At 40.1% G+C, this 16,937-nt stretch overlaps 2 protein-coding genes across 4 annotated transcripts in view; one reads left to right on the top strand and one right to left on the bottom strand.

The window, feature by feature from the left end:
* Positions 1 to 2,212, top strand: part of LOC142103656 (inositol-trisphosphate 3-kinase B-like) — a 58,829-nt gene extending 56,617 nt beyond the window's left edge. For both annotated transcript variants that reach the window (XM_075187763.1, XM_075187764.1), the window contains exon 8: positions 1,200 to 2,212. In XM_075187763.1, the coding sequence (XP_075043864.1) occupies positions 1,200 to 1,523 (324 nt within the window). In that variant the 3' untranslated portion in view covers positions 1,524 to 2,212. The remainder of the gene's footprint in view (positions 1 to 1,199) is intronic.
* A 417-nt stretch (positions 2,213 to 2,629) lies between these two features.
* Positions 2,630 to 16,937, bottom strand: part of ATG2A (autophagy related 2A) — a 75,987-nt gene continuing 61,679 nt past the window's right edge. For both annotated transcript variants that reach the window (XM_075187762.1, XM_075187760.1), the window contains 14 exons: positions 14,265 to 14,388; positions 13,953 to 14,170; positions 13,294 to 13,523; positions 11,027 to 11,162; positions 10,540 to 10,749; positions 9,293 to 9,394; positions 9,098 to 9,182; positions 8,887 to 9,016; positions 7,727 to 7,799; positions 7,208 to 7,290; positions 3,888 to 4,009; positions 3,471 to 3,625; positions 3,208 to 3,360; positions 2,630 to 3,126 (listed from right to left, as the gene is read on the bottom strand). In XM_075187762.1, coding sequence (XP_075043863.1) covers positions 2,890 to 3,126; positions 3,208 to 3,360; positions 3,471 to 3,625; positions 3,888 to 4,009; positions 7,208 to 7,290; positions 7,727 to 7,799; positions 8,887 to 9,016; positions 9,098 to 9,182; positions 9,293 to 9,394; positions 10,540 to 10,749; positions 11,027 to 11,162; positions 13,294 to 13,523; positions 13,953 to 14,170; positions 14,265 to 14,388 — 2,058 coding nt within the window. In that variant the 3' untranslated portion in view covers positions 2,630 to 2,889. The remainder of the gene's footprint in view (positions 3,127 to 3,207; positions 3,361 to 3,470; positions 3,626 to 3,887; positions 4,010 to 7,207; positions 7,291 to 7,726; positions 7,800 to 8,886; positions 9,017 to 9,097; positions 9,183 to 9,292; positions 9,395 to 10,539; positions 10,750 to 11,026; positions 11,163 to 13,293; positions 13,524 to 13,952; positions 14,171 to 14,264; positions 14,389 to 16,937) is intronic.

Below are 16,937 nucleotides of genomic sequence, written 5' to 3' on the forward strand. Positions count from 1 at the left end.
TGACCTACTCCTCCTCCCCGCTGGGAGAGGGGTTCACTTACCTTCTGCCATATCTCTCCACATGTACAGTGAAGCAGAGGCTGCTCCTGTGCCACCGCGGCCTAGGGATGCTGGGCACAGCCTGCGGCCAGCTCCCCGAAGGTGTTCAGCCATAGGAGTGGCACCTACAGTCCCCCGCTCCAAGAGCGCACAGTCGGTCATGCTGTGCGCTGCATAATCAGCTTCATTTACTTCATACTGCAAGCTCTGGAGCAGGAGCTGCAGAGTTAGTGAGCATACGTGCTGGCGTCTCATAGCATGAAGTCAGTGATGTGGATCACACACACACACAGAAAATCTGGTGCCAGCAAATGAATTAACTTTGAATAAAAACTAAAAAAAAAAGAAAAAAAAGAGGGGCTCTCTAGCAGCCCCAAACGTTCTACACGTTGTGGCACTTTAACTAACTGAAGCCTAAACATGAAAGAGGGGTATAGAGGGGGAGGTGCTAGGGCTAACCAACAACTTTCTTAAAGTGCCAAACACCTATCTTGCTACACTATACCCCAATGTCCTGGTGTACCCCGATTGGATGTGGGGCAAATTAGGAATATTTTTGACAGATTTCTTGCAGTGGGTTTAAATCAGTACATCTGACATGAAAAGTATTATATGCAATGTTGATGTGCTGTGATTAGCATTGGATGGATGATGTGAGGGAGCTGAAATCACCATGGAAATTGTCATGAAAAAAAAGCTATGATTAGTAATAATTCTGAAGGAGAGGAGCCTTGGTGTTTAATGGACTTTTAAACCATCCTTTATCTGAAACTAAGAAATTGTTTGGATGTTATGTATTATAGTGGATGGCTTAGTTACCTTGTTCTTGACATGTGAATACAGGTAAGAGGAACAGGAGAGCAAATATTCCCTCCGAGCTCTTGTTTTTATAGATAAGGTCTTCCTTCTTTACAAACATTAATGCAACCACCAGGGATGCCCATAAAGCACCAGGAGAGGACATAGCCTGAACTATGGTAATCTCTGCTCTACTTACAATAATTGCATATATTTATACATTTGTGAGGCAGTGAAGCTGCTGTACCTTGAGTAATTTATTAGTGTTTGCCCACCAGGTGAAAGTAGTCAGACACGTCTTGTGTATATTCTAATTTAGCTTTTCCATTGCACTAAATGACAATCTCGCTTTTTTGTCTCAGGTAATTGGCAGTTCCCTTCTCTTTGTTCATGACCGCCGAGGCTTCTCCAACGTGTGGATGATTGATTTTGGTAAAACATCTCCAGCACCATCACACATTACCCTGCAACATGATGTACCCTGGGAACCTGGGACCCATGAAGATGGCTACCTGTTGGGGCTGCAGAACCTCATTGATACTATGCGAGACACCATGTGTATGGTAGACGAGAGCAGGGAAGAAGCTGGAGTCCATACAATACAGGAGGATGAGGAGAATGAAAAGACATTACCAAAAAAGGAGACAGAAGGGATTGCTACAAATGGGGAAAACAATGATCATTAAATAAGTGAGGAGGTATCCGTCATAACACACATACAGCCTAGAAACACAGACCTATGAATTCATAGGAGACAGTCTGGGTTTTTTTTCACAATACTAATTAATAGAGATGTGGACTTTACCAGCTCAACAAATCACTGTCACGTGGACTTGGGGCTCCAGCAATCTACTCATGTGAGGACAAATCCCTTAATGTTGCACATGCTGGAAGTGTGACAGTGCATAGTGATAAGAGATCTTCTATGAAGATAAGATGCCACTGGAAAAGTAAGCACAACACAAACACTGACCTGCAGGGGTCTCTCTTGTCTGTTACTCTGCATTCGATGGGATGATAAGTCATGTAATTTATATGACCGTGGCATAAGGATGACTGAATGACTCAGATCAATGTCACCCTGCATTGGGTGGGGTAGACCAATCATACAGTGTTCTGTTTCATCCCATCGTACAGCGAAACACTGTCCTCCTTATGACAATCTAATGCAATTTCTTAAAACCAGCAAATTATTTTCTTATTACTGTGCAGAGGGAGGGAAAGACTTGTATCTTCACTATGAACAATATCACAGTGTGAGAAAAAGTGCATCTTGTTTCACTCGGTTTAAATATTACACTTATTAAATAAAATAAAAATTATCCACTGATCAGCCTTAGAAACATGTAGTGCTACACATACCTCAACATCAGATTTGTGGCGAACACCCTTGTTTGCATGTCACTGAGTTCTTTACAGTATATTTTGTTTATTCATACTTATTTGGCCTTACAATCGGAATAAAGCATTTAGGGAAGAGAGAGGAGAATTTAAAAAGCGACATTCTGTAATGGACTGAGGCCTTAAAGATGTGTGCTCAGAGTACCTTCTTAGGACAAAAGAGTTCCACACAGTTTCATCTTCAGTAAAATGGGTCTGTAGAATTAAATAAGACAAGCAAAGGCTTCTCTGCTATAAAGGTTAACAATGCACAGCTTACGTCCTGAAAACATCGGTCAATGTATCAAGGCCACCATTGCGATGAAAAGTGCTTAAGTAATTTATCTACTAAAGTCACTACATTATTGGAGAAGCCACTGCATGGTTGGAAGAGCTACAGAGAAGAAGGGTTTATGGATAAATTAGTTTATAGTAAGATATACATGAGCAGAGAAGTTTACAGAAAATAGGTAACATAAAAATATCTAAAAGAAGGCGTATAGGTCAAAATCAAGTAGCCTAGTCCGAGTACTATAGGGAGTGGCTTTAACTGTCCTTTTATGGTCATGCAGAGACATCAACAGCTCAAGACGCAGACCCAGCATACTCCAGGCATCTTCACATATTGCAGCTTTCCTTTTGGCACTTTAAGGACAGAGTTATTTTTCCTTTTCAGTCCTGCCCATCATCTGCCCTCCACTTTAAAGCATCCTCTTTGTGGGCATCAGGTCGTATCTGGTTTCGCATCCCACCCAGAAGATTGGATGTAGCCTCCGTGGCCACTATGAATGGCTTCACAACAGTGGGTGGTATCTGTCGCAGGACTCCGCCTACGGCACCAGTCAGTCCCTTTTGTTCATGGCCACGTGATGCTACCTCACGTATGGTTTGAGCAGTGTCAATGACACCCTAAGGAAAGGAAAAATGCATGTCGTAGTACCTTCATATTGCTATACAACGCCTACTATGCTATTTAGGTGTGGCACTCACCTCTCGCACAGTGTCGTAAGCTTTTGCCACGCCCTCCCTTAGATCCGCTGGTTGCTGTCCTCTTCTTAGTCTTCGTGACTGTCGAACATCAAGGGAGCTACGTGAAACAGGCGGTGTTGGAGACAGAATGTCATAGACAGTCTCTGCTGTGGCCTGAAATTAGGAAGAGGTGGTTTACAGTTTACTTCCATTGAAAGCAAAAATGAGTTTATAAGGAGTCATTTTTACTACCTGAACTAGCAATGTAATCTATCATCCACTACCTGTATAGCTTGCACTAGCCGGTTGCTAAGCTCTAGTGCCGCCGAGGCAGTGGAGGTACCAAAAGACGCTGCCCCTCTCTGCAAACCACGTATGATGCGTCCATCTTTCCTGTATTGTTCAATGGGCAGCCAGAAGAGATCTCGCACACCATGAACTGAAATAGAGAGCAGGCAAGTGACTTATCCTTTAATGAAGCAAAACTACAATCAGAATATAGATATTGTCTTTGCAGTTGGGAACTAATTTGCACACTACTCATTTTCATCAACAGAATATAAATACAGCACAGATAGAATAGGCATAAATAAAGTAAGAAAATAAATATATTCGTTAAAAAATAGAAAACAGAAATGGAACATCACAATATCACATATTACACAGAGCGAAAGCCTCACTCTCCGATACATAGTACTTACATAGCTGTACAACTGAATGCATAGGACCTACTCCTCCCAGAATGCCTGGCAGCTGGTTCTTGCGGATGTCAGTCAGCCACTCATTGAGAGCATAAGAGAAAACCTTGTCTGCCCCGAGTAACCTATGGAAATGGACAGGAATAGTTGGACATTAAGGAGGTTACGATAAATGTAGAGAAATCTCAAAAATGTTCTAAAAACATCTTTAAAGCAATGTGTATATATGTTACGACAGCAAGTCCATTTAGATTGTAAAAATGTTCTTTTTTAGCATTTATTTGTATTCTATAAAAATGACATTTTCTTGTGATGTTAATAAACCACGCCCACTTTTACCTATTACCAAAACAAGAGTCGGAAGTGGTAGAGAACATTAAAAGTGGCAGTATAACATTTTACAATATGGTATAACATAAAGGACAAGTCTAGTCACAAGTTAAGAAAACATTTTCATTCTCTCTCGTTTACAGAATAACCCCCACAGTACAGTGATTTTCTGATAAGACAATATGAATTAGCCTCAGTTATTCTCACTAGTGAGAGACCGGATTTCCCCCAGGACAGATGATGTTCTGAACAAGTTGTCTATATTCCAAGTGTTTATAACCACTTTTCAATAATTTAGTGCACAGAACTTAAAACATAATAATGCAAAATGACACTGCTGCCTCCATCTATGTGACACTGATGACGTTCAACCACTCTCAGACATTCCCTCAGTCCTTTCATCTTTCAATGTTCCGCAGAGCAGACTTCAAATAAATTGCTTATTCAAGTCTATATAAATATAAAGCCATTGTGGAAAAAATTCTATCTTTCAAATCTGAGTAGATTTATCAAAATCTCTAAAAAGGATAATTCGAGGTGCTCCCCATAGCTACCAGATTGTAGCTATAATTTATCTAGTTCTAATACAGTCTAGAAAATAACTAGAATCTGACTGGTTGCTATGGGCAACACCTCCTCTCTATTTGTTAGAAGGTTTGATAAATCTGCCCGACTCTTAAATATTACAACGTAATTAATAATCATCTAGTCCTCACAAAGTCCTAAATGTCACATAAGTCTAATGTCATATGACCAATAACATAACAGATTATACGGTGTCATTATTTACTCAACAAAAAATAGGCAACATGAAGAAACCATGTATGAAAAAATATCCCATAATTTAGCAGCGTGTAGAAATACATTTCTTAGCAATAACTTGAAGTAATTGTTATCTGTTGGTCTATAGTCTGAAATGTCATTCTTTTCTTTTTAGGCCATTTAGTGGTTGATCATTTGTCCTGTTTAATGATTTCGTTTTTTACTAAGCTTCAGTTGTCAGACAGTTGGCTTCCCATTTTCCTTTACAATACTCCGGTACAAAAAGGAGTTCACGGTGAACTCAATCATAGTGAGGCAGCAAGACAACCCCAAATCATCACTGCTTTACAGTGGGTATAAGGTCCTTTTGACAAACATGGCATTGTGCACACAAGACCAAACAACTCCACTTTGGTTGTATCTGTCTAGAGGACATTGCAAAGTCTTATGTTTTGTTTAGATGTAAAAGTGCAAACCTAAGACAAAACGGTCTTTCTCCTGGTCACCCTCAGATGAAAGCCATACTTGTTCAGTCTTTTTCTGATGGTAGAGCTATTTATTATTTATCATGTTGACTGAGGCCGGTAGATCCCCAGTTGTAGATTTTGGGTTCTTTGCACTCTCGGAGCAGCATGTGGTCTGTTCTTTGGGCGAGTTTGCTGGAACATTCAACTTGAGGGGAGATGGGCACAATTGTCCTCAAATGAAGTTGGCCTTGTAACCCATTCCAGCCTGAAGAACAACATTTACAGCGGTTTATTTTCTTCTTGTCATGGTGTGAACAGAAACCCGAATGCTACGGCCAAACTGCCAATGGTTGCTTTCATAAAGCGGTGATAGCATGATGATCAAATAATTAAGTACAGTTGGATAGCAACACTTAGCAAAATTAACTTTATTGATATGGAAGCACTAGGGTTGTACTTACGTTTTCACACATGGCTTGTTTATGATGAATAAACAACTAATCTGTTATGACTTGTTACAGGAGATTAGCCTTATTGAAGTTTAGAACTTGGTAAAGACTATATGATGTTCATATGTTCGTTAATTACAACTTCATGGTGAAAGAGATTTGAAAGTGGGTGTACAAAAAGAATAAATGAAAGAATGTTTGTTACAATCAATGCTGAATATGCTGTGTGACATAAAGATGGGTGGAGTTTAGGGATCGTCAATTGGAATTGTGGTTATTGTTTGTGATTGTTACTACTCTAATGGGAAATTCTGAATTAACCAGAAGAACCATCCTGCAAAATATGTAAATATATACACCGTTCAACCACAAAATTAAAACTACCTGGCTAATATTGTGTAGGTCCCTTTGTGCCGGCAAAACAGCTCTGTCCTGTCAAGCCATTGACTCCACATGCCCTCTGAAGGTGTCCTGTGGTATCTGGCACCAAGACATTAGCAGCAGATCCATAAAGTCCTGTAAGTTGCAAGGTGAAGCCTCCATGACTCGGACCTGTTTTTCCAGCACATCCCACAGTTGCTCAATTAAATTGAGATCTGGGGAATTTGGAGGCCAAGTCAACAGGCTGAACTCTTTGTCATAGTCCTCAAACCATTCCAGAACAATGTTTGCAGTGTGGCAGAGCACATTATCCTGCTGAAAGAGGCCACTGTCATCAGGGAATATCGTTGCCATGAAGGGGTGTACTTGGTCTGTAACAATGTTTAGGGAGGTGAAGTATATGTGAAAGTACCATCCACATGAATGCCAAGACACAAAGTTTCCCAGCAGAAAATTGCCCAGAGCATCAAACTGCCTCCACTAGCTTGCCTTCTTCCCATAGTGCATCCTGGTAACCAACGCACCTGGTGTAAACACATGATTCCTCAACTACGTCCACTATAAAAGCTCCGCATCTAATTTTCTAGAGTAACAGGATATCGGTATTTCTCCTATATAGGCTAATATCAACAGGCATGGAGAGAGCAACGGCTATCTAACTGGCACATAGTGTTATTTCTGGCTAAATAATTATGTCCATTTCTATTATTCTATTTAGGCCGAGTATAGTTGGCGCCAGTAAACCGCCGACGCGCGGCTCGCTGTGCTTTTTCATGGAAAATTATGACACACTCTTATTAATTTTAATGTACACATGGCTGATGACACATAGTAACCGAGTAGCAAACTATTTAATGTTAACAGTTAATGGCAGCTGTATGAAAGCTAAGTAGTTACTTACACAGTGATGCTATATAACATTTGTCAATCTTACCCATGTCTGCAGTACAGTCTCTTCAGTTTCAGTTCAGAACAGTTTAACTGGGCTAGTCCTATTAATATTCCAGCGAATGTTCCCTGAAATAAAAGAAATGAGTGAATATCAAGCAGGATCTAATAAATAAAGTATGGTCAGTGTTAGTCTTATTCACCGCGTTATATTGTGATACTATCTGGACACATCTTTCTACTGTAACATACAGCCTCATGTGCACATAGAAACCTGATAAAATTATAGTATGGGCAGTACCAGACTTCTCATACTTGTAGCCATATTACAAAATGGGCATTGGGCAAGCCGTCTTTTCTTACAAAGAACAAGTGCACAAACAAATCTGTATATTGCCTATGTAATACATGGTAGAGATGACATACCAGCACTTTACCCACAATGTGTGCACAGGGAATCCTCTACCTCCTGAAATCACTAGAATGTGCCAAGTACAGGGAAGCACAGCCAGATCACCACTGTGGTAGGCCAAGTTAACCAGTGTCATTCTCTACTATCACTTACCACCTGTTCTGTGGTAACATGTTTGCCTTGGTAATCCAGCCATATTGGCACCTCTGACGTGAAGCGAAATTCTCTGTGGAAAAAATAGTTCAGAAAAATATATGATGTCTCTAGTTCCGAGGATGGTTACATTACTTCTTCCCCTACAATGCCACCCCCTCCGGCTGTCTCTTCCCCTACAATGCCACCCCCTCCGGCTGTCTCTTCCCCTACAACGCTGCCCCCGTCTGACCCTTCACCTACAACGCCGCCCCCGTCTGACCCTTCACCTACAACGCCGCCCCCGTCTGACCCTTCACCTACAACGCCGCCCCCGTCTGACCCTTCACCTACAACGCCGCCCCCGTCTGACCCTTCACCCTACAACACTGCCCCCCGTCTGTCCATTTCCCTACAACACTGCTCCTTTGTCTGTCCTTCCTCTATAACGACGTCCCCCCGTCTGACTCTATAACAGATGTCCTACTCTTCTTGCTCTATAACACACTCTGTAACAACAACATTTCCAACTACTCTTGAGCTATTATAATGTACCCTTTTTTATCTTTCTAAATATCTCTAAAACAACATTCTTTGTAACATCTTCTATAAAAAAAAGCAGTCAAAACTTTAAATACAGATCCCACTAAAATAACATTCAATAATATTCCCTACTCTTCTTCTACTCTACCTCCCCTATAACACCATTTCCTACTCTTCTTGAACTAGAACAAGATTCCATATTTTTCTTTTTAGACACTAAACAAAATTCCCTACAAGATATTCTATAAAAAAAAGAAGCATTTATTACAACAACCCCTGCTCTTCTTTCTCAATAACACCCACTAAATAATCATTCCCCCCTTGTCTTCCGCTATAACATTCCATACAACACTGATTTAAAAAAACAAAACAAAGAAATAAAAAAACACTTCAAACAACATTCCATGCTTTTCTCTATCAATAGCACCCAGTAAAACATCCATTCTGCTATAACATTCATTCTCCTTTAACATCCTAAAGCAACATTATCCACTATTTCTTCTTCTATGAACAAGTCTTTATTCTTCAACAGTATCCCATAGACCACCCCAGCCTATTTCCTTGGTCTTCTGATTACTACAAAAACACTTCAGCTGCCCACAAACATTTTTTCCTATTCTTCAAAAATCCCCCTGTACCTGAAGTAAATAGGCTGCTCAGACGATGAGCTGAGAGACGATGTGTCCTCCTCATTGGAATCTAATGAGGTTTCCAGTCCTGTTTCACACTCTGAGGCATTTTGCTTGCGAAGACTGTCCAAGTGAGAAGCTGGGCATGGAATACAGACTAATAAGAGGAAATACAATTTGTGACTTGTTTGCTCTCAGTATCAGTGGCTGAAGTACTTACCATCTGAACCTAGCTCCATGGGAACCACAGGTTGAATACCAGAAGCCAAACTGGTGAAGAAGTCTTTCAGGAAGAAAAGTGCATCCTGAGTAGGAAGACAAGACAATGTGATGGGACAGGTGGTCACTAAATATGCATGGCTGGGGGAAGATCAGCAGTAGAGAGGGTGAAAGTAGATAAAGAATTCATATTCACCTGATCAATGTTTAGGCGAAGTGGCATTAAGGACATTCGAAGGCAGCATTCGGGCCCACCCAACCCAGCCTCAGGACGCACATGGAGGGCTTTAATAGTGAGCTTAAGGACAAGGGTCAGATAATTAATGTTCGACAATACAATTTTGAAACCAGTAAACGTGAAACAAATTTCTTTTAGAAACTAGAATTCCTGCCACTGTTATTCAAGATATATTTTTCTGTTATTTTTAAAAATACAGGAGGAAGAGCTTTTGGAATCCAAAGGCTAGGAAACAAATGTCAGAACATTTAACCGCATTTTATGTAATCAAATTTTCAAATAGGAAAAGGACACTTAACGGACAAGAATAGCAATGAACACATCAGGGTAAATGTGTGCCTGCAAGTGTATTGAAAGCATAGATTACACACAAATGTTACTCATGAGGTGGCAGCCCACATATAAATGGCTGCCTAATTATTGTACAGGTATCACAATTATGGGATATCCACTTTCACTCAGATGACCATGCTAACATCACCTTAGATACTGTCGCTCAGAAAATGTGTACAAGCGGAGCTGTGCTAGTCATTAAATACGCGAGACAAGTTTCAGCTTCCTCCACTGTGACAGTTACCAATGTATCTTCTTGCATGTAAAAAAATATTTTTTTACATGCTTTTTTGTTAATCATAGTATTAAGAGTTGTTAATGTATTTAACAGTTTGTATTTTTTCCATGCGTTCTGATAGGACTTTGTATTGCACATGTGCATATCCTGCATTCTGTTGTCTGTATATGGCAAGTAATGTTCAGCCAGAGAGTACATATACCCAGATTCAAATGGAAACATTTCTAGAGATCTGATCGTACTCCAATACTGACGTACCTACTTGCAATTTACGTCCAATTTTAAAAACCATCTGAAGATGAATGAGACCTGATATGTGTAGCATTCATCACACATGCTATTTTTTTGTTTACTTTACACCCCTTCCCCTAATGCTATTCACCATATTAGTCCAAAACATGTGGCCCTCCATAACTGCTGTACATGCTCCTAGACAAACTGGATTAGTGTGTGCCCACTCATCACCATACAAACCATAACTGAGCTTCGGTTGAGCTCGGAATCCCTTACTGACCCACGTTATGGTTCTCACTGTACACTATACCAACACTTCCCTAATACAATTCCCTACTTCCTAGTCACTTTATGGCAATTCCTCAACACCCACTTATGTGTTCCTTCAGCCTTTACTTACCATGTTTGAGTGAGCCCTCCGTGGCATCTTTTCACTGGTGTACAAATACAAAAACTTGTTTATATGGGATGACGCCAGACGGTCCCTGATCTCCAGCTCTTGAACTATAAACACTTGACGTGCAAGGAGGACTTCTTCCACCTCTCCTACTTGGAGCTTCTCAATCCCAATCTCAGAGGGTGCTGGGTATGACTCATGCTGGAAGCTCACCTATAAAATGATATTTTCCCATCAGATGGTAATAGACATAGTAGAGTTGTAAATCTGCATTGCATAATGTTTCAGAAATCTCCCTAAATAGATAAACGTAGTCTCTCTTATTAAAGAATACAGCCACAGAATAATATATCCGTTTGCATAAATGATCTGGTTCACTACAGTAGGGTTACACAGAGAGAACGATTATCAGTCCAATAAGGACAGTGTACAGGGTGATATAAGGAATATTTGCAAATACAATAAAGGTTACAACAAGACAAAGGCTAACTTTGGTCAGCTGGATCTCCATTAATATGTCATGTATCCTGCCGTTCCCTCCCTGTGTTCTCCATGTGTTCTGAGGGCGGTTGGTGACAGAGGATCGGGATGGAGAACCACGAACACTTGGCATACTTGCCCTTGACCTGCGGAACACAGCAAAGAACAAAATAACCACCTATTCTATTAAATGCTGATTCCTTCAGCAATGTATGGTTGCTTGGTTTATTGTTGCAATCTCTTTAGACCATAATTATGTTGCCACTTGTTAGATATATGAACGGAATCAATTTTATATTTAATGTAGACTCATATTGATGGCAAACTTAAATCAGAACTACATCTCCATGACATGCAGTCACATGACCAATTGTCAACCATCGTAAGAATGTAAACAAACATATATACTATATAGTAATGTAAAAGGAATAAGCAAATAATATTGCAATGTAAGATTGAATCTAACCTTATATTTACTTATAAGTTAAACAATGGCAAAAAGCACAAATTTATATATATGGCATAGAAAAATACCCTTATCCTAATTTAGACTTTAATAACCATTCTAAGTTATAACTTATTACCCTGTAGTCCACTATAAGCAAAGCAACACCCTAATTATCTGACGGACAACCATTTACTAGATCACCAGTTGAAATAATATAGCATTGTATATAATGGGTATGGCTAAATGTAGTGTCCCTAGACTACGTAGTTAAAAACTTAAATATTCATCATAAGGTAGATAACCAATTTCCATAAATTGATTATTTAATAAGCTGCTTTGGTCAGTGCTAGGTAAAAGACAGAATACATCAAGTAGATCAAATTCAGAGTTAGAAATTTAGCCAATTATAGTGCAATTATCACATACAGTTAGGAAATGAAATACAATTTAGGACACGTCTCCAGGTGTCCCGCTAACAGGATAACTGGTCACTTTGTAGAATAATAATCCTACGGTAAGTGGCGCACTGTTTCTCCTGTAGAATTAAATCTATTTATGTTTCCGTAGTGGAGTAGGATCCCACGGTATATATTACACACCACAGTGAATAAAACAGGAGTGTCGCAATAGACCCAGTGCAGGGAAAATTTAGTGAAATTAATAAAACCGGCTTATGCACTTACAGATAGAAGACTTGTACAGGTTTGGGATAATTCACAGATGTCCCACTGAATTTGGAAAGTAATAACCGGACACAGCTTAAACTAGAGGTTATATCAATCAGGGAAAACGGTTAATCATTGTTTGGCTCAACAACGGGTATTATGATTACAGCTTGGAGATCACTTAATTATAATAACCACTTTATGATTAGGTTTTGCCACTTTCTTGAAAATTTAACATCACAGATCTACCCAGAATGAATTGAAGCAATAGTGCACCATCCCTGGAGGATTTTTCTTTTATTTATTACGTTTTTCAGAGAAAAAACAAAACAGTAGCAGACAATGGGTGGCAGATACAAGTATTTAAGGTGCACAGAAGGTGAGCTGTGTAGGGGTTTGGGGTTATGGGCGCCACTGAGACAATATTTAGAATGCAATCGGAGATCGTGACCAGCTCACATTTAAACACTGGTCTTCTGTCTTCTGGTCTTACCCTATACTTTTAATGGGAGCAATTTTCTGACTCCATCTTTCATTTCAGCTGAGAAGCCCATTTGTTGAAACACTTCAACCATGTAATAATATCCTTCACTCGTGCAAAACGGACAACTAATAAAAAAAACCCGGTCCCAACAGTAATAACTTATTTAGGCCATAAAAGAAGCTAAAAAACAAGCAATATTTTAGGAGAAAAACTGAAAAGCTCATTTTTAATAAAAGGATGATCATAAAGTGACAGGAGGTTGGACTTTGATGTGACGTTGAAACTTTTGTGCACCTCTTGAAACATTTCCGCCTCTCTGCACTTCTACTTTACTTCAAGAGTGGAGTGTAGGAGAGCATCTTACTGTGCACTGGATGGACTTTCAGAAACACTGGTGGGAAACCAGCGTGCCACCTTCAGTGAACTTCGTAAGAAAGAATCCTGGGTTTACTATGCTTAGAAAAGAACTTAACAGTTCAAAATGTTGCATTATGTCTTGTACTCTGGAGCGTCATGTGATTACATAGCAGCGTGCACCTATATTTAGTATAAGTCAGACAGCACAGGTCTAGCAGTTCGCTCACGGCTCATACACTTACTCGTGCCTCTTAAGGTTACTGAAATAGACAGTTTATATTGATGTTGTTATACAGACCGGTCTGCACATTATTCTTCCTCACCTTGGTGACTGAGCCCTGGCAGAGTTGGGACGGCTGCTGCCGAAATCCTTGCCTCCATATAAGTGCCACACCACAGAGATCTCTTTCAGAACTATGCGTGTCTCCGGAACAGGGAATTTAGCTGGAGGTTTTAGCAAATCAGAACTGCCAAGTGGTCGAGAAAAGTGTCCGTCCTTCACCAAGATGGGGCTATCCACTAGTTTTCTAACCACAGGCTCTCCATCTTTTGGCTGAGGAAGGAAATATCACAAAACTTTAAATCTGGGTTTAATACAAAATAGGTTGTTATCCATACTTGCCAACTCTCCCAGAATGTCCGGGAGACTCCCTGATTCGGGGTGGGTCTCCCGGGAGTGTATGGCAATCTCCCGCATCTGCCCACTTCCTAGTGAAGTGGGCAGAATTAGGTCCAAAATGCTGCGATTCTCTGCCCCCCCCCCCACACACTGTAAAAAGCTGCGTTTGCGTCATTACGTCTCACGGGGGCGGGTCCAAAATGACGCGATTTTCTTGTCATCGTCCCCTGCACGTCCACCTCCCCCCCTGCAGCTCCAAACGCCAACTACAAGAAGTTGGCAAGTATGTTGTTAACAAAGCTACGCAACATGCAGTAGACAATAAATTAACACTTTGTTTAGCGCAAATTGTGCCACACTCACCGGCACACCAATCCCTGGGGCATCAAGGATACAGAAATCATCTGTGTCTGTCAGCTCACTGTCTCCACTGGTGTCTGAGCCTCCGAGACTCTCCTGCGATGTCCGTGAATCAGGAGGTGGAGTAGATAGGGGATTAATCTCACATCTGTTCCCCGAGGCAGCTTCTTCGGGGAAGAGGTAAACAGACACAGGGGAATTCTGACGGAAAAGTGGGTCTCCTTTAAATAAAATTAAAGATGATGCTGGTACAAGAGGGAAGGACACTGCTACAACACATGTACACAACATTTGTCACTTCAACCTATTACACACCTGATTCCGAATGCTCTCTGCCGCTCCTCCCTGTATCTATAAGAGCGTCGGTCAAGTCTCCCTGGTTAATTTGGGCAGTCTCTGCAGGCAAACATGGAGGTAGTGAGGCTGGACCTTCAGGAGGCTGCAAGACAGAAAAAAGCATATACGTTTATTAGGATTATTCTGCGCTCTATATATTGGGACCAATAAAGTAAACTCTGCTTATATGTATGGCCTTATATGTCTTGTTTTATTTCCCCCTAAACTGCTCAGTTGAAGACTTGGCCATTCTCCAAACCTCTCCCTCAGCCTCGCTATATTACTAAAAGGTACAATCAACAATTACGATTTGCTCCATTCTACATGACAGATACTCACTCCCTTTATCCTTCAGAACTGCTAAGCACAATTGCTACGGTACTGAGGTTGCCCTACTTGTTTCTTTCTGGGTCTCAGGCCCATAGTAGTCACAAGGGCTTTTATGGATACAGGTATACTTTTGGGTGTTTGGATAGACCCTTATTTTTCTACATTCTTCAATTTATTAACACATGGTCAGGCTAACATTGAACAATAGCTGCATTCAGAGAGAAACGTACAATCCATGAGAAATATAAATTAAACATTTTGGAAGAACAAAATGTAAAACAACCTTATGGGAAGGTAACGGAGACCAACCCAAAAAATATTTAATCCCCTGAAAGCTTAACACAATTTACACCATGTTTAAAATAATGTTTCAGAGCTATGTTGGTGAATGCATTTAGTATTAAGTAAATATTTATTTTATGCCACAAAATAATGAAGAATGAAATATTCACGGTTAGCTGTGGCTCTTAGACAAGTGTGTGGGGAGCATACAATGTTTGCCTGAAATGATGGATTTAGCCCTAGCGAGGTTGGTGGACTCTGCTACTTGTTCAAGCTGTATACTCTGCACTCATAGGCCAGTAGGCACACACCACTTCTGCCAAACTGATTTAACTCAATGGATTTCATTCACACAGGGATGTGAAAATAAATACAAAATTCCAATTGCTTTGGGGGATGTCATTCCAACATCTGGAGTGAGTATATATTAACATAATATACTGTTATTTTTATGTGTTGCTCTGGACCAGGGGCTGTTAGATAATATATACAAGAACATGTCTGTTACACATTTGTTTTCATGATAATTAAAATATACAACTTGACCTTATATTTTTACATAGGTGCTAATTAATAAAGGTTTGAATTATTTTACTTTAAGTGCAAACTGAAGCACTGAAAATATTCTTTGTCTTTTAAGTCATTTATTCTATGTGAATTCTTCAGTTCAGAACTACAACATTGGTGATCACACTTAATATGAGACAGGAAGGGTGTAACTACCATAGATGGAGGGGGTTCAGCTTCTATGGGGCCCACAGCTGAGGGGGTAGGCTCTTTTCCTGCCAAAGCCTCTTGTGCGTTTTATCACCATTGGGCAGTACATCATAGGCCCACAAATATCACACTCACAACTACCCAATGTAGCACCAAATAAAACCACTGGTGCTCTCCCAAGCTGCAATGTATACATTGAGCAGAAGAAAGTGCACATGTAGGGTGATGTCCTAAGGCTTCATGAAAGCAGTACTGTTAACACTACTACTTATTTAATCTCTAGATCTCCCCATAATAAGATTTAAAAAATGCAGAGGAGAGGTCAAGAGCTTTTTTCAATGTGTCGTCTACATGCAGGTATATTTAACTGTACTGAATTATTGATGCATAGGAAATGAAGATGTGAACATATATGCTGCAAGTGAAACATTGTTTAAAAGAAATAGGTTTTAGCTTTCCTTTGCGCTTGCTGCAACCATTATATAACCATTGCGTAAATATAGAATATTGAATTTATTTTTTTCTTGGGGTTTTTATGTTGGATGAGAAACTAAAATGCCACCCATGCATAGCAAACCCATGGAGCACAATCAAAATATGTTGACTGTCAACACAGAATATGACGTATCCGACCAAGGGCTAAATGTATCAATATGCGGGTTCTTCAACACCCGCGTGTTCAGCCTCTTCCGCGACTAAATTTCAAGCGGCGCTGCATTGTAAAGGGAAGTTAACCCTTTACAATGCAGCGCCGCTTGAAATTTAATCGCGGAAGAGGCTGAACACGCGGGTGTTGAAGAACCCGCATATTGATACATTTACCCCCAAGTCTCTTTTCTGCAAAACTGTGACGTCTTCCACAGCATGTCATGCAAAATAAAAAGCCAAGAGCCAAATTTCCAACAGTCACCCGAACAATAACCCAACGTTTTACTATATCAAATACAGCAAGTCATTCTGATTGTAGATCAATTAAAATGGTATTGTGCCATCAGTCAGAACTCTCCTCATGGACATTAGATGGGCTCAGAACCTTTATACTGTTAAAACTGTACATAAACCTGCACCCAATGTACTAAAGAATAGCAGTGTTGTGCAAATCATACACGCAGCACACAAAATCAATGTTTCTGTGCATGAGAACAGATATTGTACTGAGAATAACACCCAGCATTGCGATATGATTTCATATCATATTATAGTTATTGATATAAGCAAAATGTAATAAACAGACAGCACAAGTTATAAGTAACAAGGTCATAGACTTTAAATTAAGAAATCCAAATCTGCTTACACCCCAGTGATTTATCCACACAAATGTAC

The sequence above is a fragment of the Mixophyes fleayi genome, chromosome 10, assembly GCF_038048845.1.
Source record: "Mixophyes fleayi isolate aMixFle1 chromosome 10, aMixFle1.hap1, whole genome shotgun sequence".
Classification (NCBI taxonomy): Eukaryota; Metazoa; Chordata; class Amphibia; order Anura; family Limnodynastidae; genus Mixophyes; species Mixophyes fleayi.